Raw genomic sequence first — 23,721 nt, 5'->3', positions numbered from 1 at the left:
TGGTTGGAAGAAGAGAGAGGAGAAAGTCAATAATGTCTCGGACTGCGCTGTGATCCTCCAGAGAAAGGGAGCAGAAAAAACACAAACAGAGCAGGAGATGATAAAACAGCTGCAGAGGAATGCATACACCCGTATACAGGCATGGATCAATAATTCAAAATTGAAAAATGAATTTTAAGTCACATTCTTATGCCAAATGTCACAGGGGCAACAGTGTAGAAAAAGTCCAATAAAGATGGTGAGTGACAAAAAGCCTAGCATGCAGAGAGAGAGCACCATTCACTTGCATTAGTTTTACGTGCCACATCCAATATGATGGTCACGGTGACATGCTGCTGCATTGGGCAACCATCTAGTCTTATATGTCTATATTCACCATTTCATTCGATGAGATGGGGTTGTCATTTATTCCTTTTATGCCTGAGTAAGACAAAGATTGGTGTTGAGAGCCTGATCTGTGACATATTGCAGTCAGTACATATGAGATTGAGAATAGTGTGTTCATTAGACATCATTTCTTGACCTTGTCAGTCATGTGACCCGAGCATGGCCCTACCAGTTCCGCTGCTTGTGGCGCTAACATGCAACAGGTGCGGTTTCTCCAAACCTCTCTGTCTCCAGATTCTGTCTTCTGTCGTACGCTGACAGCGGGACGGGTGACCGTCTCCTCATTGTCATTCGAGGAGTCACATGCGGTATGAAGGTCAATACTTTGAAAGAGGGCATGAGAGGAGCAAGCCAATCAGAAGACAGAGATGAGACAAAACTGTGATTGATTGGCATGATGGGGTGGAGGGGTGAGTCGGCCTAATAGAATATGCATACAAATGAGGAGTCGGGAGAGGAAAGGTCTTTGTTGCCACAGCAACACACCTGCCATTGCAGAGTATTGCTGTTCTTCATTGATTTGAAGACTACAGCATGTGGATTTTAGGCTGGATCAATGAGTGACTTGTTTTTAGCTTTATTAGTGTCTCAAATCTTGCCTGTCCATTTTTGGCTGTGTTGCTGATCATTTACGACAAAGTCAAATGTATTTATACAGGAATCAAGAAGTATAAGATTCTACAGGTGATAAATGAATCATCAAATTGGTTAAAAATAAATTTAGTTTATTACCTGTCTGGTGCATGAGGAGACTGTGTCTGTATTTTCAATCAATTTAGTTGCAAAATTTTGTTTCTATCCAATTCCGGTATCTTGACAAATGCATCAATGGAAGTGATAGTGATCTTCTGGGCACTGCTAAAACAGAGGGATAAAAAAAAAAAAAACACGGCAAAAGGGTGTGAGACAAGATTGCCAAAAGATAGAAACAGAGATATTAGGAAAAATCTCCCCCTTGCACAAGCATATGGAGAAAAGGCCTCATCATCCTACTCCCCCCTTTTGCGTCTCTTCGTCTCTCATTTATTTCAATTTGTCATGCTTTACTTTTCCCTCTGGAGAGCACGCTAGCTGGTGAGCGACCCCATATAGGCCGCGAAATTGTGTCTGCGCTCAGTCTGTAATGAAACATTTAGATGCAGCAGAGAGTGATGGTTACGCATTAATGCAAGCGTCGGTGTCACCCGTGCAAAAAAAAAAAAAAAAAGCCCGCAGCGCCAAGCAGCCTGCCGCTCCAAACAGCATGCGCCGGTCGTGAGAGGCTTCTCATCAACAGCCATCTTTTTAGCCCAACTTTGGGTCAAGTGGTCTCTGAACAATATTTCACTTTAATGTTTGGAGCAGACACAAAATAGAAGTTTCCGTAGAAGATTTCAAAATAATAATGGAACAGTACCTCGAGCTGGTTTGCAAGGCGACATCATCAATGAAAATACACAGCACGTTTTACATATGTAAAGATTTTCTATTTTTAGCCGGTGAGTAAAATTAAATGAATGTGTTACGATGAATCCCCACCACATGCTAAATACCATATGCTTTGTAGGTGTTTCAAAGCGATGCATAATTGGGACAGAAATATAAAACAAGGCCCTTCCTTGCCTTAAGTTGCTCTCGCTAAACAGCTCGCACTCAATTACGGATGGCTGCGGCGTACAGATTTTGGCATATGCAAATAAGCAGCGATTATATGGACCAAAGGGAAAAGCATTGTCAATATATTAATTGAATTGTTAATTTGTTTTCTACGCACGGTACAATAAATCTAAGACCGGCACGAGGAAACATATTTAAAGCTCGATTTTGTGTAAGCGTGCAGCTGCAAGGGGATGATTGCAATTCATGTATTTAAATCCAGATGTACGCTATTTGTGCAGATTGTCATTCAGAGCTCCCTGTGATTCAATTCCAGTTTTCCCTCAGTGCCATTCTTCATTCAGCATTTCTGAGATTCAATAAAACACTGAGTTTGAGCTATTCTTCTTTTTATTTTATTTTATTTAGAGCCAGTATGTGTCATTGAAAGGCAAGGACACACACTTGTGTTATTGGTAAATCAAAGAAAGCCATGTCTAATTTTGATTTGGGGAAAAAAAAAAGAGACTGGTAGTAACTAGTCCGTTGCGTGACGCTTATAAGACTGCATGTGTTACATAGATACCGAAGCAAACTTGAGAAAAGGGACAACCACAATAATAAACTGCTATTAATTTAATTAAGTGGGCCGATAGTATCGAACTACACTGCAGCTTTTATTATCATCATATGGAGAATTATATGATATTTGTATCGGCCTGCTCATGAAATTTTGTAAACATTGTACCGTAATTTTTGGACTATAAGTCGCACCGGAGTATAAGTCGCACCCGCCATAAAGTGAAAAAAAACATATATATGTATATAAGTCGCTCCTGAGTATAAGTCAGCCCCCCCCCACCCAAACTATGAAAAAAAACGCGACTTATAGTCCGAAAATTACGGTAGTTATTGTTATAATTATAGTGAACATAATTTCATTAAAACGGACAAAATGTTACCTGCTTAATTCAAAATAGATGGAAAGCAATTAAGAACAGAAAAAAAATCTTTGACTGTGGTTAAATTAGCATTTGATGAAAGACCGCACAAATGAGCTTGTCAGACATTTTTCATCCCAAATGACTAATGTCCTGCGAGTGACACCATCCTGCAGGATCATTGCTTGTGTCAGCACCATGACCTCGAGCTATTGTACAAGTTCTGCTCCACGGGCTTATAAATTGCCTTACTCCTTGGTGGAATCACTCCAAGTCCATCCATTTACACCATGCATCCAGCAGCCTTAATATAATTAGCTTCTAGTTATAAAAAGAACGCCGGTAATGAATTGTTTAATTCTGGAGCGGGAGTAATCCGTTTTACAACATAAAAAGATCTTATTGTATTGAGCCGGGATGTTACACTTGCTTGTTGAGTGCTATAAGTGTGATGGACAAATCCTACATTAGCGCGTGAACACATCCGAAGGAATAAGTCTCCGTCCTATTGGCCCTGTCAGTCTTTTGCAGCCGGGCGAGCACCAGTGTGGGTGGGAGTGCCTGGGGTGTTTCACCGAGGGGGTCCACATAGCCTCCCCTGTCTGCTGGAGGATGAAATGAGCCCAGGTAGAGCATACTGAGTAGCGGCTGTTGTAGTGAGATGGCTTTTCCGCATTTATGCATGTTTTGCAGCTGGTAAATTCAATTTGTGTGAAGCAGTTGATTTGTGAGGATGTTCGAAATTATATTTGTCTCTTCTGAAATTCTTTCAAAGTAGGCTCTTGAATGCTTCTCAGATAAACAATCTTCTTAGATGGCTATTTCTTGGTAGGTTTTTGGCTGCATCTTGCAAACTTTCCATATTTGAGTGATGGAATGCTCAGTGAATCTATTTTTTTTTTTTTCGTAATCTGAACCAGCTTTGAAATTCTTCACAACTTTATCCCTGGCAAACTTTGAGCAAAGCAATTGGTTGCGCTGGATTTTATTTAGTGGCAGGTCAAGTGGGTTGAATAGTTTTGCACGCTACGGTTTTAAGACTCCACTATTTTTTAAATGTACATAAATTTGTATTTGTTTTTTTACATATAAAAGCCTATTGGAAAATGTATTCAATGGTTTTTCTACTTCACCATTTTAAATTATGTTGAATTGGTCTGTCTCAGCAAATCCCCGTAGGACATGCAAATGACTTGGTTCAAATGGAACTTCCTTACCTTAACATCCATCCCAGCTCCCCGGGAAACAACAACACCCCCCTCCCCTCGCATTCCTCCAATGAGCGCCACTTTGCAAATTAAGCAGAGTGTTTGTGACAGCTTGATGCTAGCGGAAGCAACAGCAAGCGGAGCTTTGGATTGCAAATGTCCCCTGAGGGAGCCGGCCCTGGCTTGATATACTTAATAAACTTCAAATCCAACAGACTGGCAGAGGCGGCATGCTGATGCATTTTTTTTTCTTCTTTCCCTACCCTTGCAATGAGATACGGGGCCTTGGAGAAATAGGCATGGTGAAAGTTAGACCACTTTAAAAAAACAGGTCAGCATGGTTGCATATGTGTGACCGCTTGATTTGAGGGACTGAAAGAATTAAACCATGTTTCATTAAAGCAAAGCTGAGTACCAATCGATTCTTAATTTATTGATTTAAAATCAATATTTTTATCTGTGACGTACTACTGAATGAATTCATTTTGTGGAGAGTATAATCCTAACAGTTGACAAACTTTTAGCGTCTTTTGTAAATTAATATGCAAGCGGGAATTTTGATTGCAAATCGTATGACCTTTCGAGAGTTTGGCTTTCAACACAACTTCGTGTTTGACCTTTTAATAGCTGTTAAGTTCAAGCTGCTCTCACTTGCTCCTGTAAGAAGACAGATTGCAATGAAGTCTTCCACACTTACTATTGTGTTCTCATTAAGTCTCTGATAATTAGCAGCGCAAAGCACGGGGGGGGCCAAGGAGAAATAAAATGACTACTCCCTTGTAAAACCTCCCTTTGCAAATTAAAGTGAGAAATTGAATTAAAAGCTTTTCTTGGGCAACACTAAAGTATCTAATGGGGTAAAAGCGGTTGGCTAAACTGACGACTGATGACGTCGCCTCATAAGTCTCATCTCATGCGATTTTTGATGTCCGATTCACCAGAATGCTCGCCAAATTTCTCATTAATGGCTTCCTAACTCTGAATTTTACTGCCAAAATTCCCATGAGAAACCCCAAATCTCGGTGGAGGGTTTTGTGTGACCCGTTGATCATATGAGATAAGTTATGTGGGGCTTTTTAGTCAGGCAGGATCATCCGTGGCAAACAAGTGAAAGACCTTGAAATTGACAGAGTGCATCCTTGAATTAGTACACAACATGTAAAATCTCATCCATAATTACCGTCTTTGCAAACTGCATTCCGCACAGAGCGCGTCTGCTGCAGAGCCACTGCAGAGTCAGAGGGTGGCAACGCAATTGTGATAATTGTGAATCTCTCTCGTTTCTCGATTGCTTGTTGTGCCGTATAGAACGTACGCTAGTGTGCTGAGGTAGTAGCAAGCCAAACCGTTGCCTCTAATAAGGCCCGGTGGGAGCGAGATGAACGCAACTGCAAGTAGATGCGAGCCGTCTGCAGAGTGAGAGCAGCAGATACTTTTAGCGAGGTGCATATCAAGGCGGGTGTGAAGAGTGACTGCGATAGAATAACGACCCTGTATCACTTTCCTCTCTGTCGGGGGTTATTGCTAAACACACCGGGGTTACATTAAAAAGTCATATCTTGTGGCATTCTGGCACTTGTATTTTACTCTCTCAAAGTTATCTATGATTTACTATGAAACTTTGCAATTGGTTTTATTTCCCCCCGACTGATGCTGAGGCCAAATACAGAAAGGAACTTCTACCTCCATTGTTGAGGTATTGTTGCTATAAGGTAGATGGTGCCTGCTGTAGCAGAATTTCCCAAACCTATTGGTGACTTAGCCATCAAGCTGAAGAAGGAGTCCTATCGGGCCTTCTTGACATGTAACTCCGAAAGCAGTTGATAGATACCGGCAGGCATTTTCCATTGTATTGAAGAGCTCGCACTGCAGTTAGGTCATTTCTTCGAAACTTCGTGTCAGGGTCTAACACATCAGTGTCAAGTTTATGAAGAGCAAAGGGAGAAAGTTGTGTGAATAAAAGATGAAGAGGGATTCGCTGCGGTAGCGGCTAACACGGCTTCTACTTAACCCTTTTTGTTGATACACAAGCCTCTTGTCACAATCGCCACCCAAGGATGCCATCAGCTGCCGGGGAGATCTTATAGGGGGCCTCAATGTGATTAATTTTCCTGGAGGCTCGGCCCCTGGAGCTGCAGAACCTTTCAATTTCTATCAGGTCCATAGATCTCCTGCCCTTTATAGCTTGTGATTCTGTTTCTGGGGTCTTGGGCCTTATCTGTGTTCCCGGTCTTATCTCCTAACTTGTCCCTGCAACATGACTGCAGGAGGATTACCTCCAGACCTTTTGTTCGCTTCAAAATTTCCTTTTCGCCAAGACGGAAAGAAGCCCAACGTAAGCCGAGATTAATCTGGTTCTGAATGGGCTCTAACCATGTTTTCCCAATGCTGAGGCTGATATGGTAAAGGTTATTCCCTTTTTTTAATTTAAGTAAATTCCCCTTGCAGAGACACACAACTTTGATAATGAGTTCAGTCTTTGAAGAGTAAAAACACAGTAGAGCCAATTTACAGTACATTTCATTGGATTAGTCGCTTTAAATGAAAGAATGGATAATGAAATTGTGTTAAATTGGTGATGTTGACACATAGAGTGGATCGGGGTCAGTCAGCCGCTCTACACGCCGTGACCAGAAGAAAACAAAACGCAGAAAGTTAAAGACACTAGTGAGAAGCCCTTCTGGGAGGAATCACAAGCGCAGCCAATTAGTTGCTGAAAAGCCAAGGTTGAACTCTGACCTTGTCTGCCCTACGTCCATTCTACAGAGAGCCCTCATTAGGTTTGGTGCGAAATATTGTACTTCCTCCTGTCTACAGTTGAGGATTATACACGAGCATCAGAGGCCACAAATGGGCCAATTTCTGCTCAGTGCTTGGACATTTCTGACAGAGGGAATAGGAAGGGGAGAAGAGGTGAATTGCTCGTTTCCAGATATGACTGAGTGGATGGATGGGTCTTGAATCTGTTTAAAATTCTTTTGTTTTGGTCCTCAGCACAGACATTTGGACAGCATAGCAGAGTTTACATATTATTATATGTATTTTTTTACATTTTACAACAGAATTTGCAAATCATTTATGTTTCAACATGCAGACCATTAGTCAATCTATTATTCTCAAATGAGAGGTATATAACGCAATTCTACACATATGCATTAAATAGCTTCGAACTACAGTTACAATAGAAAAAAAAGGAGCCCCGTGCAGTAAAATATTGAGCGCAAAAACACATAAGCACACTAAGCTCGTTCCACCCACACTTCAGATCTTGGAAATGGAAACAGACGAAGCACAAAAGAAACTGTCAAATAATTTTTTTTAACTCCGAAATGGCTGTAAGAAAATTACAATGGCGCTGACAGAAAAAGACATGGTTACAATAGATATGAGTGAACTTAATTGGCTGTATTGTTATTGTATGCTAGTGTTCAAAGTGCACTTTTCTTCCTTCCACCCTTGCGATAATAAGCGTATCATTTCAGCTCCATGTGGAAACTGCCGAATTGCTGCGCTCTATACATTGACGTTTAAGTGCAACGATTTTTCAAATCACCATAATTACGCTAAATACATCATTACAGCTCCCCTTTCCAAGTCTTCAACACAATTTCTCAGTGTCAAAGTGATTAACCTAAAATGAAAGGAACATAATTTATTCGCCGTTTGCATGGCGGGTCACCAAACAGCCGAGGCGGCCGTACGCATGAGGTTCTATTTTGAGACGCGGAGGCAAGAAGAAAAGATGATTGACACGCAACAGCTGGGAAGGAGGATAACACAAGGGTGGAATGCGGGAACATAGGTGTCAGTCACCACGCTTCATTAAAACAAAGGCTGCATCTTAGTGAAGATACCACGCTCTCGTGTCTTTGACAACTTTTCAACACACAAACACTTTGTTCCAAAAAACTATGAAGTCACACACACACACAAACACACACATGGTGCTGTTGTATTAGCAGACTTCACAATTACATTTTATTGACAGGAATGTCGATTTGAATATAACCACTAATTAAAGGGGACATTGATTATTTTTAAAGACTTGTACGTGTATAGTTGGCTCTATGGACTCCCTGCCCACAATTAAATAACCAAGTAAATAACCATAGCTGAGTGTCAGTCATGTGGTGGATGTGGGATATGCTAAAAAGAATCCCATATAGACCCACAAATCAAAATGGTTGTAGACAGCTTGGATTGAAGTGTGAGCAAGATTCTTATATTTATCGAATCAGAAATGGCTGCAAATATGCTCTCTGAACTACCTAATTTCAAGAGTTCCTCCTAGGGGAGTTCAGGGAAAGATCTTGACACCTGTCATATCTGCAGTCTGTCAAAGGGAAATGTTATCATTTCTAATTAAAATTTCATTTGGGACTAACGATAAGCATATTGCCATTGCCACTTTCATGTAAATGATAGCGTTGGGGAGAAAAGAAGGGGGGAGGCGGAGGAAGAAGTTGTGTCAGTCATGACTACTGGGTGGAATACAGGGTGCAACAGTGTCTTCTAGTGGCCACTAGTGAAATTACACAAGTATTCATCAACTGGGAATAAAGGGGAGACTGTTTTACCGAAATAATAGTGTTGGTGCTTATTTACTAATTTGGTAATGCAGCCATGCGGGGCTTCTTGCCTGGATGCAATGTTGTTTGACTTCTGCTAAAAGACATTAAAGACGTGTGTTAGCACGAGAGCCTGCTTTGCTGTCACACTAAGAGCTCAAAATCCTACGCACTGTGTAAGGAATATTTGTTACATCAGACTTTAACGCTAAGCCAAACTGACATCAGCCATTGGTAATGGCAGTAGTGCGGTTGTAGCATTACAAGTGACACTAACGAAAAGAGACTGCTAAAAATAATATGATGGCGATTGGTATGTGTGTTTTAAAGATAGATGTATATAAAAAAGCATGAGAATGCTACTTATGGCCGGGTCTATCCATGCAGAAAAAAAAACACTGTAACACAGACTCACAAACAGTGGTATGCTTGTCATAGAGGAAAAGAAAACATTCGTGCTTACTCCGCTATTCCATATCACGCACGCCTGCACAAACATTCACATTCAATCACAAGGACTGGGAAGCAGTCATGTAAGAAGGAACACGCAAACATCCACCTGCACACTTACAGGGGTTTGCATTTGTTTGTATGTGCATTATGTACATGTGAGGTCATAGCGTCTTAAAATGAGAGCTCCTTTAAGTAGCATTTTTAACACCTTTAGCCACGTACAAGGGTAAAAATAAACTAACCATGACTAATAATAAGTTAAAATAATAACTTGCAAATTCTGGCATTCCAATTGTAAAAATGTTCTGTATTTCATCTTCGATGCTTTTGAGTGGGTGGTGGCTTGTCTGCAAAAACGACTCTGGATGATCAAAGTTTCATCATGTGCGAAAAAAAAGGAGCGATGCGGGACAGCGATGTCTTGATTTCAAAGTAACTTGCATTTCCCTTTAAAACAAAATGCTGGTATTTGAATGACATTTTGATTTGAGCACTCAGCTAGCTGAACAAAGGGTAAAAAAAGAAAACATCAAAGCGCTTGTCATTTTTGTGACAGTTCATCAAATTTTTGCACAACAGCAACAAATGGGAAATTTGGTGTATGGGGGGGAAGAGTGCAAAAGAAAGTCAGAGTGTATGGAGCAGCTACACAGCAAATCTGTTTATTCTGCACAATTTGGCATCAAACACAACAGAGTGCTGAGGATCTGCTACTGCTTGTGGTCCACCATTAAAATGGAATTTATTGCTGCCTTAAGAGCAAGCAAGCCCTCGTTTACTTTCTATCAGGCTGTGGTAATGGGCGTGCTATGAAGCTTTTTTTTCCCCCCTCCTCGCCACTTCTATCAGCAGGCGACAGACATGTTGTCGGGGGCGCTCATTAAAAACCCAAATGGCCTCGGTTTGGGAAGGCTGGCGTGCCCACGTAGCCGTCAGCCTTTCCTGGCATCGCTGCCATCTCTCCTGTCACCTGAAGGAACGACGCCTGAACATCAAATCTAAAAAGCCTCCTCTGCCCACGTAGGCGGCGGAGGCATTTCAACGCAAGTGCCACTCACTTTGCTGTATAGCCCCAAAAGATGTCAACTGATTTTTTTTTTTGTGCTTTAATGTCCACTATTTTCCCCAGCACAGGCCGGTAATTTTTGCTTCAATGTTTTGTCATCATAAAAAAGATTTTTTTGACATGTGAGGCAGGCCGATGGTTTGATGTCATGCGATAGAGCAGGTTTTATGTTGGCGGAAAAAAAACATTACATTGAAATATATAATTTTGTAGCAAAAGTCCTTGGTGATGTTGAACCAAATGCGTTTTCCTAATTTTTTCAGCAGACATGACAAAAAGAGTCACTCTGGATTTCATGGAACATAAATGGCCTACTTTTTTATTATTTTTAAAAAAAAAAACATGTTTCTAGACTAAGCTAAGCATAAATACATTTTCTATACTGTCTCTTTTAACCTGACATATTCAACTCTTTGTACTGTCATGGTAAAACTTCACATTTGTTATAGACATTGTTTATAAATACCACTACAAAATGCAGGGACCTCCTGGATTAGTCACAGCTCTACTTTGTAAAGCTTAAATGTACACTGCTGCATCTCCAAATGTTTCCTTGTAAATAATTAAGCACTGATTGGCTCAAGAAAAAAGTGGGAACGTATTCATTCATGTGCCGAACCGCTTCTCCTCACGAAGGATGTGGGCGCCTATCCCGCCAGTCTTTAGACAGGGCACACCCTAAACTGGTTGCCAGCCAGTCGCAGTGGAACACGTTCTTCTAGTCTTAAAAGGATGGCATCATTTTACTGGCCGAATCCTTTCGCTGCCATTTTGGGCACACATCATTACAGTCATCATTGTCGTGACAATCTGTTTCCCTTAGTTGATCATAGTTTACACTAGTAGCCAGAGAGCATGAACTCGGGGGCCCATAAATCTCATCAGCCAATGATAAATTCATATTTAATGACTACGGTCATTGTCTGGAAAGAAGGAACATTCTTTCATTACTGCCGCCGACGCCTGCTGCTTGGTCGAGATAATTGATTTCTCTGTGGTAACAAGGTATCGACCACGCGTGGTAGCCGACTAAGATGGCAGTTTGATTCAAAGGCGTGGAGAAGGGGTTTGTGTGTGTGTGTGTGTTGTTTGGGGTGGTGGCAGTTGAGCGATAGGGCCTAAGAAGAGATAGTGAGCGAGCACTGAAAGGCAAACAAGCCATACATCTACAGTATTAGCGGTTAGCGTGCCAAATATGATTTGGTTTTTCAGCATTTTGTACATTTAACTCACCAAGTGGAAAGTATATTGATTTCATAATTCACTGAACGTAGAAACAAATCAGTGGGAGCACTTTTTTTTCCTCCTCAGAGACATGCCTAGCCTGCAAAGGATGCAACAAATACATGTTGCTCCTCATATTGCATAGAAAGATCATGTTTGTGCAATGTTAAAATGGCTGTTTGCTGTAGGATACCGCATCAACTAGCTTTGACTGGCAGTTATTGAGTTGACGTGTCACACGTGCTGACTTATCGGCTCTAAACTCGAGTAGTCAACAGACTGCAAGCCATAGAGAGCTCTAGGATGATGAACATAAATTCAATCTGCAAACAGTCGATAAGAGCAATAAGCAAAGTTTAGGAATACAATAATGCATTGATTGCATTCATCTCCTGGAAACTGTAATCATACACCTCCTTCTCCACAAGTCGCATTTCGCTATATAAACAGAGGTCTTTGATACTGTCATCGTTGTTTACAAGCTTACAATGTAATTTATCTAAGCGCTCTTAATTGGACTAGTTTCTCATTTGGCCCCTGCAGTCCCGCAGCAGAGTGGAGCTCTAACAGCGCTCACTCTGGCTAGAACATGGAGAGAGCCCCACGCACACATACAAGGCCAGCTGTTTGACGCCTGCAGCGGGCGGGCTTATGCTGCACGGTACGCCGTAAATAAACACAGCGTTCCCACATGAGGGGACACATCCACACACAGGAGGCCTCATTTCAGGCTAATGAACTATTAATGTTGATTTGAAATGCAAACATTTTTGAAGAGTTTCCTCAGCAAAGAAAAAAAAATAGATAAACTGGTACATATTTTAATATTTCCGTGGCGCAGCTAAGAGGGGGGCCAGAAATTCAGTATTCAATGAGATTAGTAAAAAAATGCCAGTCAATAGTTGTGGTGCAGCTCACACATCATAATGAGTCTCACCTCAAATGGCATGAGAATAAATGAACACCAAGACGAGACCAAATGACATTTAATGCTTTATTTCTTTTTACCTAAACTGTGGATTGTGTTCTTCTTGGAGTGTCGCTCGACACCGGTTAGAGTTAGCAAAAGCGGGTATAGAACAGATATTTGGAAGAAAAAAAAAAAGCATAACCTGCTGGAGTTAAATTTCTCAGACATGATTTCCCAACACACTTCATTGAAAAGAATGACAACTCATTTGAATCAAAAGTTTTTGATCAAACTATAACATAAAAAGGCACAGTTGGCATATAAATGTGTGAAGTTTAAAATGCTTATAAAAATGCAGTAGTTAAGATATTGGCACTTAAGGGTTGAGGAGGATATCTCGTCAATAGCTAGTAGTTACAATTGCACGATCATAATGGAAGCATAACAGTAATACAACAGCAGCCTCTAGTGGTGAGCACATTAATTCAATTTCTTGCATAGATACAGTGCAAAATATTGCGTGAGTCTCATTCGAGATCAGTGTTGATGTTAGTAGTGTTACTTAAGCATATACATTAGTCTGATTGCTAATCAGCCTTACCACATAAAATAAACAAAAATATACAGTGTTGAGTGTGTTTTAAAAGTAGGTTTCAGCTCAATGACACAAAATTCTGAAATCAAATAAATGATTTTTTTTTTCTCCCTTTGGCTCAGTTTCATCCCTGAGGTTGTGGTTACAACCACACATTTATCAATGGATGATTGAGCACACAAAAGAAAACATTCTTCGAGCTGCAATTGATCGGTCAATAAAGCCTCAAAACCTCATTAGCACAGTTTTGGTCCTTAAGTCAGGACTTACTGCAGTGACCAAAGAGGTAGAAAAATTCTTCACGAGTAGAAATCTGATTAGAAAGTCAACAACAGGTTGATATAATGCATATTTCATATAAAATTGCACGTTTGTTTTACTTACATTCTTGTGGAAACAGAGCTTGTTATTGCAGCTAGTAATACAAAACTCACGCATCGGCTTTGTTTGCCAACTCCAGTTGGCCGTTACTTCAGTTGTGGAGACTCGAAGAACCTGGGTCGGGGGCTGGCAGTTGTTTTATTCTTGCCCGTAAATCTAAGGATTGGTTTTGAACAACATGTTTAGAATATTGTGCACATTAAACCTAATGATATTTTGCTCCATTCTGCACGTTATGTATAGAAGTAACATTTTGTCTGTTACAGACACGTTTGGCACTTACAAGGTGGTGCTGGACAGGGTCTGCATCATCCGCTTTGACAGCGAGCTGGAGGAGGGCGTCTTGGTCATCAACTGGTGTTCAGGAGTGGTCAGCGGCCCAAGCATGCTTACTGCCAAAACCACATTAGGGTGAGTTCATACTAATTGAAGGGACAGTTCAGCTTATTACACATGAATGCTTGAAAATGATTGGGGGGCAACATTTGGTTTCAGCATGTAACCATCACGTATGACCTGTACTGATTTATTTACCATCATGATTTGGAGTCTCTGGAAAGTTAGTATCCCCCATGTCTATATTATCTGGATGCGCATACTGACTCCAGTAGTTTGCTGGAATACTAAACAAACGCTCAACTACCTGGAAGGTGGAAAAAAAAAAAAAAAAAAAAAGAGTCCAAGTGAATTCAGAAGAAAATAATTACACTTAGAGTATGGTACTTATGAAAGAAGAATATACTTTACCCGTGGTTGTCTGCTTGTGTCACTCAGGACAGTCATTGCGTCAGGGTTTGGAACAGCGTGGCCCACAAGGGTCGGTCCGAACACCCTGGCCAGGTTTGTCACGTCCATCTTTGTATCTGAACACTTTGACACTCTGGGGGGGAAATTATGACATGCCTGCTCACGGTTTGAATATTGAATAAAATACTTGGACTCACAAAATCTCACAGGTGAAGAGTTAAAAGTTGAAAACGTAATGAAAGTTACTTCTGCAGATGGATCATGATGCAGGCTAGAGTGTCTCGGTTGGGTTGAGGCAGCTCGCTGATGGTTTGGCACACCGAGGCAAGACTGTTCCCATCATCCTGGATTTCTATGACGACATCACAGTGGGGGACATGTTATGGAAATGAATGTTTGATTGTATACAGATGGTTGTATATAGAGTACTGGACATGCCTATTTCTGAAAATGTGACTGTGAACGAGATGTTCTTCGCTTTCCTAACTTACGATTTGTTTATTCACATTGTATGAGCTAACTGATTTCTTTATCCTTGGTGTATTTTGATTAAAGATGTCAAAGATCCTGGTCATTTGTCATCGCTTCATCACACCAATTGTTGTCTACAAACACAGTGGAGTAAGAAAGAACACTGACCAGCTGACTCCATGAAGGTTTTGTTGAGGCGGAAGGTGAGAAGAGGCTCAGGAAGGTTCCTGAGGAAATCTTTGAGAACGCCAGTGATGACATTGATGTCTTCTACTTTGCTTAGCGCTGGCAGGGTCTTTCCTCGAATCAGCTTCTCCTTCAGCGCTTTCACTTGACGCTCCTGCCCAGAGATTCTGTACAGGCCAACCTGGGAGAGGTTAAGACATCTGATGCTGTGATACAGTGAACGGGGAATTAACGCAAATATGAATGAAAAAAAAAATGTTAAAAAATAAAACAAAATCTAAAAGAGGCTCACTCACCTCATGCAGGCCTCTGCGTTCAATCTCTTTGATACAATAGATGACCAAAGCTGGGATCTTCGGAGAAGTGGCTGGCGCAAAGTCAGCCAGGGTGCTCTGCAAACACACAACGTGAATGGTTGGAATTGTATGTCAAGTTGTACGAGGACTGCTGACTAGAGACACCCTGTCTGAAAGACATGCTGCACCTACCTCTGCAGTCCGGATGGGAGTGCTGATGGGCACAGGATTGCAGGGCAGGGGGCAACAGTCGCGGCACTCTGGGTGAGTCACTATCCTGCAGTCCTGGCAGCGAAGATACATCTTGCCAAACTTGGTTCTTCTCCCGCACGGTGCACAGAACTCTGATTTGATCACCTTTGTGGGTAGAAAAAAAAACGTTACACAAAGCCAGAGGAACGGAACGAGAGATCGCAGTTTATTTCAGCAGTGACAAAAACTGGTTGTACTGAACCAGAGCTAATTGCTTAATGGATACAAGGTTATGGTAACGGCTCACTGTTTTGGAGACAAACACGTGCTGCTTTCCTCCTGTCTGGGCTTTGGGGGTTCGGAGGTGAGCAGGAAAATCCGAGATTGGTGTGCCGGGTGCTTCACTGTTAGTTTCCGACCGCTCAGTGGAGGTTGATTCAGCACAGACTTGGCCAGCTGTAAGCAAAATCGCATCGCATGATTTTATAAGAGCAAACTACATTTGAATTCACAGTTACCACAAGTGAAACGAGTCATCAGGAATTTCCCACCACTCTTCTTTCTGCTGCGTGTCGCATAGGGGATTGTCTCGATAGTGGAGACAGCCTCGACAGCACCGCCATTTACTGGCACAGTGATGGTGGTTTTGGCAACGATGGAGTCATTTATCTAGATCCAATGACATTTTCAGGAAATGTTTTTAAAAGAGAGACCAGACACACAACAAATGTCTAATTTGAAGCACACTTACTCGATCAGATGGTCGGCCCGCGGAGCGTGGTTTCTTCATGGCTTGAGGGGGAACCTCAAGCTTTCGAGAGGAACGCTGTGGAATGCAAAGGATGTTTTAAAAGTAGCCATTTGGTTTGCCTTCTTAAAAGGCTGAAACAATGACGGGGAAGCCGTGTTGGGTAATTTAAAACAATCTGTAAAATTAACATTTCACCTTGGTACATTTAATACTTTCAGGTTTTACCATTTTATTTATTTTGCATCAGGTAAATAGGATTACATTTTGTGTTTTGAGTTTATGAACATCTTCCCACAATGTAAAAAACAAACGAACAAACAAACAATCCATGGTGTCATTTTGGTGCATCACAAAAACCAACACTGTTATATTGATTTCAAATTTTAGACTCACTCGTTTCGGACGTTTCTGCAGTCTCACTGTCTTCATGACAGATGCATCACAGCCCTACAAAAAAAATGGGATTAACGGTCTGAATGTACAAGTCGAAACCTTTCATTCATATAAGGTTGAATATATGTACCAAGGAGTCATCTGTTTGATCAAAGCTGATGTCTGACATGATGGAGGTTGATTCATCAATGGTCATCAACCTGCAAGACAACCAGTGTCAGTAGTTAGTGACAGAATTCTTGCAATACGTCGTATATTGATCAACATTTCTGAATTATGTATAGCTTGGCATTTAGAATGAAACACACATTTGTCTCTGTTAAAACAAACTCTTAATGGCAAAACACCGATAGAAAAGCTAACCTTCTGCTGGAGTTAAGGTTGGACATAGCAGACTGTGCAGCCTGCGAGTGCGCGCTGAGGAAGGCCAGGGCAGAGCGCTGCTCCTCACTTAGGTGGATGCTACTGTTCTCTGTTGTCAACATGTCCCGGATTAGCTGTAGTTGTCGTTCCTGGTGCAAGATCAGAGGTATCCTTTTAGTGATACCTACTTATCTAGTATTTTAATTAATGCGTTTCTTGCAGTTTGACCATTCAAATACAATGGAATATCCAAAGTCAAGCCCCCTTAAAGAGGTACAATTTGGAGCTCTACACAATATTTCTGGAAAAATATGGCAAAAAATGATTGTAATGAGAGACATCTATATTAAAGCCAAAAGGTACTCTTATAGCGCCCTTAACATCACAAGGTTCCATGACGGTAACTGTTTCAGGCTGGAAAGTGTTTGACTTTGGAGGTTTCACTGCACATACCAAGCTTCATGATTGAAATGTTACAAACCAGCTTCTCATAGACAGCTTCAGCCTTCTGCCGCCGCCTGATCTCCACGTCCACTTGGTTGCGTGCATGCTTCAGTCTGACCTCCAAAGCTCCCCTCTCGGTTTCAACTTTAGCCAGCATCTCTTTGCAGGATAGCAGCTCCTCCCCTGACTGCAACCACTTCTTTCGGCAGTCCTCAAAGTTGAGGGCCATGTGGAGAAACTCTATTTAAACAACGAAAGGAATATCTGTCACAAGTGGCGACTACAGCCTCTGTGCAAGAAGCAATGGTTCTAGTGGTGCTGGTTTCATGTCACGTGCACATAAACTTAAATTTAAGACTGTAAGAATCAAAGCATTACAACAATGCAGTAAGGTTTACTCAGCTGTATATATTGAATGCACAAAAATACATTTGTGTGTTACTCTGTACTATAAATATTGAAAATATAGATTTCTTGTTGTTGACACTGGAGAAAAGTTGCAGTAACTTACGTGGTTCTACGCTCTCATTCAGGGCGTCCATCTGGCTCCGCAAACTTTGGAACTGGTTGTAAAGATTGACCACTGCCGACTCCATTGTTTCCTTCTGCGGCTAGCAACGTTAGGCTACATGAACGCAACATTAGGTGGTAAGTCGATGACTCAATTGACCAGGAAAGTGCAATTACTACTCTGGCGTACATTAAAGTAACACATACACAGTTTTAACCACAAGATTAAGAACCGCATCGACATTATTTTAAATCACATTTATGCAAGTTGTACCTGCAACTCAGATTTACAAATACATAAATAAAAGTAGTTACCTGTGCAACGTATCTTTCACAGTAATGTACGTGACATGTAACGATCTAGCCAACGTTGAAAAAAGTTAACACAAAACGGAATTAATTCCCACTCCGATTTTGCGGTGCCACACCTGCCTGATGCAGTTCACGCATTCTTCAGCAAAGTTCAAAATCAGCGCCGGTTTTGGATTTCTTCTTCGGTGAATAGACCAGAACTTGCGCACTCTAGCGCTAGCCCAGGTCTATTGATGTAACTACAGCAAGAATGGCTATGATCCTGTAGCTAATGCGCATGCGTAGAGAAGTCCGGGTTCTCTGGCTTTCTCCCTCATTCCATAAACATGTTACGTTAATAGAAGAAATTGTCCATAGGTGTGAAATTGAGTATTAATATTTGTTTTGTGTGATAAAATCTTAAATACATGACGAATTTCCCCTTCATCTTTTTTTTTATTTCACCAATATTTTATTGTTTGTGTGAATCATATCATTCAATACAGTGCAAAGGCATTTTCATTCAGGCAACATGAACTCATTTGTGCTGTTTTCATCAAGCATTGCCAACCATCAAGTTGTGCTGCAATATTCTGTTTACAGGCTTTTTTTTTTCTCATTTACAAGAAGTGCTTATTTACCTGAGACTGCAACAACAATGTCTAAAATTCATGAAAGCGTCTCAAGGGGAAGAAAGGGCAATAAGAGACTAATGCACACGAGTTTTAGAGAAAGCACCTGCATATTGTGCTGACTACACTTTAGTGGCAACGTTGGTATAATGGATCTGCAAACACTCTCACGGGGGAACACATGGTGGACGCACATCCACTTAGGAGGATGTGCTAAAGCAAAACACACTCTCATTAGACCTTGTGCATATTTGTGCACTCAAAGCAAGAGGCAACATTTTAAGTCTGGAAAGAGAAAACATGTTTTGGAAATGTGCACCGTAAACTGATATGCATAGTTGTATCAAAAATATTGGATACAGCACAGCATTCTTAAAGAAAGAAAGTCCGTCATATCAAATGATACATAGTGGCATTAACATTTGCAAATGTTGTTGTCTTTCTATACAATAAACAAATAGTAAATGACGGTGTCTTTAATGCAAAATTAATTAGTCATATAAACACACAGACCACGGTTTGTAATCATATCATGATTGGAAAAGATGTACAAGATTCATGTGCATTTGTTGGTCGCATTAAGTCACGATTAACAGCCTGGCACTGAAAGTCAGTCTAAGCCTCTTGGGTTAACTGGACGTTTTAACAAAATGGACCTTCACACAGTAAAAACCACATTCATCACTGTGGGAGGAGGTTAAATGAAATTGTTATTGAGTCGGCATGTTGGGAAAAACCTTGGTCCGGTGAGTGGAGGGAGAAGCTAATGCGCCAGGATGCACTCCAAACAGCCCATCAATTGAATTACAAGTGGAAACTCCCTCTAAGAGAGTTTCCTGGAAAATACTTCCTATTCTCTTCCATTCATTATCAGCAGCATCATCAACAGCAGCAAGACATAATCTTCTTGAAACCTGACGCTAAAATACAAATATTCCTTGTGCAGATTTAATACTTGCATTCCCCGGTTTAATAGATGAGGCCTATGAACACAAAACAAAGAGAAAATTGTATATTTGAAACGCATGCTGATGAAGGCATTCATACATCTGCGATAACGGCTCAGTATTAAATATATTACAGTATCGCATATATACTATATTTGAAAAATGTACACTGCCTGTATAAAGGAATGAAAACTGTAGGTGAAACGAAGCAATCCAAAGAAGCTGTTCTTCACATCCTCCGCTTAGTTGCGGAAGCTCCCTCTTGCAGAAAAATGTGCAAAATGTCCTCACGCAATTTCTCATGATCTCATGGTGCAAATGGGAATGACAATGATGAGAATGATAACAAGTACAACAGCGATGAGCGCTAACAACTTGCAAACTTTGGCCCGGCGGAGGCCAGCCTCTTTACGCCTGAGTAACGCATCATAGCCCGGAGTGTAGATGTCGTCCATCCAGAACTCCATGTTGTTAGGGTTGAGAGAATCACGACCCTGCGCGACATTATCATTTCATTTTACACAACAATCTGGACAGAGTCATTCAATTGAAAGTACCTGCAAAGGGGAGACTCGTGACTCTCGCTCGTCTACGGTCCAGACGGCTCTTCCTCTCGCTTCGGCCAGTCTGGGGTCCATCATTTTTCCTGCGGCGAGGCCCCCAGTCAAGCTGCTTTCTTTGTTCCCAAACAAGGACGAGCTAAATACTTGCTCCACCAAGCTGGACGACTTCTGAGAAAGAAGTTTGGCACTTCGGCTTGGCTGCTCTTCCTAGAAACAGAATTACCTTCAAATTGTCATCAAATACTATAGATGTATATTTACACTTTTACGACTGTTAATACTGTTCAAATCGATCCAACCATTTTCTGTACCGCTTGTCCATTTAGTCACGGGGGAACTGGAGTTATCCAAACTACATGCAGAGAAAGTAGCGTATGTTAGAGAAATACTCCACCTGTCCAGTTTTCTCTTGTGATTTGCCACCTTTCATTTTGGAGAAAGTCACCATCCAGTCTTTTGCCATGCTTGACACATTTGATCGCTTGGAATCCGACGGCCCTTTCTCCCCGGGCTCGTTTGTCGAGGCGCGACGAGACGCTTTTCCGTCTTTGCCCGATTTTGTCTCACCTTGACATTTACCACTGTCTGTCTGCTCCCCAGGAGCGTTCCATTTGTTCCAGTCCAGACTATGAGTGCTGGTTGCAGGAAAGAGATGCTCGGATACAGATAAAGGCTGAGGCTCAGATGATTCTGACGGGGTGATGGGGTGGCTCATGAAGGAGGACACGCCGCTGAGAGGCTCCAGCCATCGGCCACCGCTGCTCTGTGCGCCATCGACGGCGGGCTGCGGGATCTTTTCATCCAGTCGCTGCAAAGCAGACAAGACCTGAGAGATCTCGGCTTTGACATCATTTAGTGATTGCAACTGTCGCTCGATCTGGTTCATGCGGAGCAGCAGCTTGCACACGGTGGCTTTTAGTCCATCATCGCTGCTTTCCAGAGAATGAAAAAGCCTCTGGAGTTGGCCTAGGCGGCCCCGTCTGGCCTCCGGGGTATCCTGGTTGAGCGCCGCGGATCCATCGTTAGGGTGCAGGACTGCCGTGGAGCCACACATGCTTATGTCATCTAAAAAGCGGAAGATGGCACTTATGTCATCATCGGCAAAATCCGGATCATCCAAAGAAGTCATGAAGGACAGGCGGTCTGCATGGACCAAGCTACGGAGACGCCGGGTGTCTGGAGGATCGGTCTGGGTTCCTTGAGCCTTCATTCCGTCAAATTCAATGTCCCCAATCTCGCCCCCCAAAGAACCCCCCATTTTGCTCATAGCGGGCCTTGATCGCCTTTGTAGTTTTCCACCACGGGTTTCAGGTCCCATACCAACGCCGGCTGGGCTGATCCGGTCCTCCAGACTGTGACTCTTGTTACTCCAGATGGGCCTTTGCCCTCGGGGAGGCTTCAAGTGTTTCTGGGACCGCTCTGGGATCGATCCAGGTCCGAAATAAGTGGAGTCCTGCAGGTCATCCAGACTTTCATGTTTGGTCCGCTCTTGCGGAGCCTGCAGGACTGCGGTGGGCGAAGGGTAAGGGTTAGGGATCATTTCAAAGTTGTGATTGTCAAAGCCTTTCTCCCCCTTGGGACTGGGAGACTCACTGTGGACGGTCACCTGTGGTATGAGAGGCGGCTGATTGTGGAAGTCCTTCTTAAAGATGTTTCTCTTCTGGTCGATTGATGACTCCTGTTCGGTTTCAAACACCTCAACCGGGGCTGAATCGACACTTGACTCGCTGTCCGTTTCCAAAGGCAGGTAAATATCCTTCATGGTCTTGGCGGGGATCTGTCCGCTGGAATACAAAAGTGTGGTGTGAGGCAAGTCGAAAGACACAGCTCGCGTCCTGACGGGAGGGGGCGATACAAGTGAGATGGGATCGGGGGGGAGACTGCCACGCTTACGCACTGAGTAATTGGAATGTGGAAAGAGCAAGTACTTGTCGATAAGACTTGCACTGGAGTCAGAGTGAGTGCGTACTCTCTCTCTACTCGGAACGTTCAGGTGGTGGATCCCGGGCAGACTGGGACCTGGGGACTGGTCCACAGGCAGCACCGTCTGAGTTCTCATTGGTTGGCTGTCATCAGTGGCCCCACCCGTCATCTGAATAAGGTTAAAAATTGTCACGATGTCAGCAGCGACACCTATTGGTGACAGCCCTTGTCCCCTGGTGGAAACTCGATCTCTAAAAAGAGTGGCTGGAAAACAGGGGTCCCGGCTAGCAGCAGCAAACAACAAACTCCGGAGCTCAATGAGGTGTTCCAAGTCAAAGCGGGTGCTGACCATACGACAAAGGTCCTGGAAAGTCAACCACTGACGCATGGTAGCCAGTTCTTCAAGGATCCCCATGAGGACTCCAGGGTATTCTTGCTGCAGGTTTGCCATGGCTGCCCACCTGAGAAATAGATCATAGCAATGAAAAAAAAAAATGTTTTTAATTAAATACTATTCACAGCAATGTGCCTTATTTATTTAAAAATGATAATCCACTTTTCTTGTGTGTACTATTTTCTTTTGAAATGCAAAAATGCATTTGTTAGAAATTATACATTTTGTATATGTTGATTCTTAAAAAAAACAAAAAAAAAAAAACAGATCAATACCACTTAAATTTATTGGTGGAATAAATTGCAAAATAAATTAAACTGATGTCGAGTTTTTTTTATCAGATAATAGAAAAATGGGCACTACCTCAAAAAACCTTTAGTGTGAATTTAGACAACGACCTTATTTGGGAGCCCTAAAATAACTCCAACACTGTGACGCGTTGCAAGGTACATTCCCATTTCATTTGACATGAAAGCAAAAGTATGTGCAGCAAATTATATCATTGAATGTTCCGCAGATGATTCATAATATAATATAAATTTGCTACATACGTGCAGTCCATTTGCCACACGCGCATTGTGCATTTAGTGCCGTCCAGACACACGACGACGTTGTAAACATCAAGGACGTACAGACGAATATCCACACTCACCTGAATGTTTTAAATACCAACTTCAGCCACTCATTCGTCCGTCAAAAGTGAAAAAATAATGCAATTAGATCCGCTCCAAATCATACTACCCTCCTTCTTTGGTGTGTCTCTTGCGTTTGTTGCCGTAGAGTCCGCAGCTCAAGCAGGAGAGAAAATTAGAAATCAGGTCATCTTCCCACAAGTCGCTGCAGTCCCCTACGGGAACTCAATATACATCTAAAATGGTTTCCCTTGCCACTATTGAGTGTCATTACCTATAAAATCAGTGCAACCACTCTGTGGATGACTTCAGAGTGACACACCCTCTGACATGATGCCTTACTCAAAAGATTATCTCTCCAAGGTGTCATCCAGGTCATGCGAGCAATTTGCTAATATAAAAAGAGCAGATTAAAATTTGATGTCTTCTAATTGACACACTTTACACACCAATAGACCATCAATCTGGGCTAGATTGCCCTGCTGGATTGCCATCTCCAAACACAAGTGTCTGCCTTGCTCCAGTCGTCCCAGACTTCACCATTACTCTGCATTATAGACCATAAAGTGTTGTACTTAAAACCCCATTAAGACAAGGGAGGGTCGAGGCTTTCATCTGAGTGGTTACACTCTCCTACAATCTGAATTGACATAGCTAATTTGCCTGGTAACTCAAGAG

At 42.1% G+C, this 23,721-nt stretch overlaps 2 protein-coding genes across 2 annotated transcripts; both read right to left on the bottom strand.

Annotated features, from left to right (window-relative positions):
- Positions 1-12,408: 12,408 nt before the first annotated feature.
- On the bottom strand, positions 12,409-18,141 carry LOC133162779 (rac GTPase-activating protein 1-like). The gene is made up of 17 exons (XM_061292207.1): positions 17,977-18,141; positions 17,663-17,776; positions 17,189-17,391; positions 16,708-16,856; positions 16,475-16,544; positions 16,345-16,398; positions 15,952-16,026; positions 15,752-15,869; positions 15,508-15,656; positions 15,201-15,365; positions 15,009-15,104; positions 14,695-14,893; positions 14,302-14,407; positions 14,056-14,188; positions 13,843-13,951; positions 13,592-13,700; positions 12,409-13,464 (listed from the first exon to the last, which is right to left on the bottom strand). Exons 2-17 carry the CDS (start codon positions 17,745-17,747, stop codon positions 13,395-13,397), a joined length of 1,890 nt encoding a protein of 629 aa, XP_061148191.1. The 5' UTR covers positions 17,748-17,776; positions 17,977-18,141; the 3' UTR covers positions 12,409-13,394.
- Positions 18,142-18,463: 322 nt separating this feature from the next.
- minar1 (membrane integral NOTCH2 associated receptor 1) lies at positions 18,464-22,468 on the bottom strand. Its single transcript, XM_061292205.1, has 3 exons — positions 20,489-22,468; positions 20,089-20,301; positions 18,464-20,025 (listed from the first exon to the last, which is right to left on the bottom strand). Exons 1-3 carry the CDS (start codon positions 22,466-22,468, stop codon positions 19,831-19,833), a joined length of 2,388 nt encoding a protein of 795 aa, XP_061148189.1. The 3' UTR covers positions 18,464-19,830.
- Between the last annotated feature and the right edge of the window lie 1,253 nt (positions 22,469-23,721).

This window comes from Syngnathus typhle, linkage group LG11 (assembly GCF_033458585.1).
Source record: "Syngnathus typhle isolate RoL2023-S1 ecotype Sweden linkage group LG11, RoL_Styp_1.0, whole genome shotgun sequence".
NCBI classification, from domain to species: Eukaryota; Metazoa; Chordata; class Actinopteri; order Syngnathiformes; family Syngnathidae; genus Syngnathus; species Syngnathus typhle.
Note: the sequence above shows the minus strand (reverse complement) of the source record. Positions and strands in the feature narration are given on the sequence as shown.

What these genes read in the sequence shown, in the direction of transcription:
- LOC133162779 (XM_061292207.1), bottom strand. Translation starts at nt 17,747, where the DNA reads ATGGAGTCGGCAGTGGTCAATCTTTACAACCAGTTCCAAAGTTTGCGG. An exon ending in AAGCTGTCTATGAGAAGCTG is followed by an intron (nt 16,857 to 17,188) that starts GTTTGTAACATT and finishes ATCTTGCACCAG; the next exon opens with GAACGACAACTACAGCTAAT. An exon ending in ACGTGTTTGTCTCCAAAACA is followed by an intron (nt 15,366 to 15,507) that starts GTGAGCCGTTAC and finishes CTACCCACAAAG; the next exon opens with GTGATCAAATCAGAGTTCTG.
- minar1 (XM_061292205.1), bottom strand. Translation starts at nt 22,468, where the DNA reads ATGGCAAACCTGCAGCAAGAATACCCTGGAGTCCTCATGGGGATCCTT. An exon ending in CACAAGAGAAAACTGGACAG is followed by an intron (nt 20,302 to 20,488) that starts GTGGAGTATTTC and finishes TTCTGTTTCTAG; the next exon opens with GAAGAGCAGCCAAGCCGAAG. An exon ending in CACGAGTCTCCCCTTTGCAG is followed by an intron (nt 20,026 to 20,088) that starts GTACTTTCAATT and finishes AATGTCGCGCAG; the next exon opens with GGTCGTGATTCTCTCAACCC.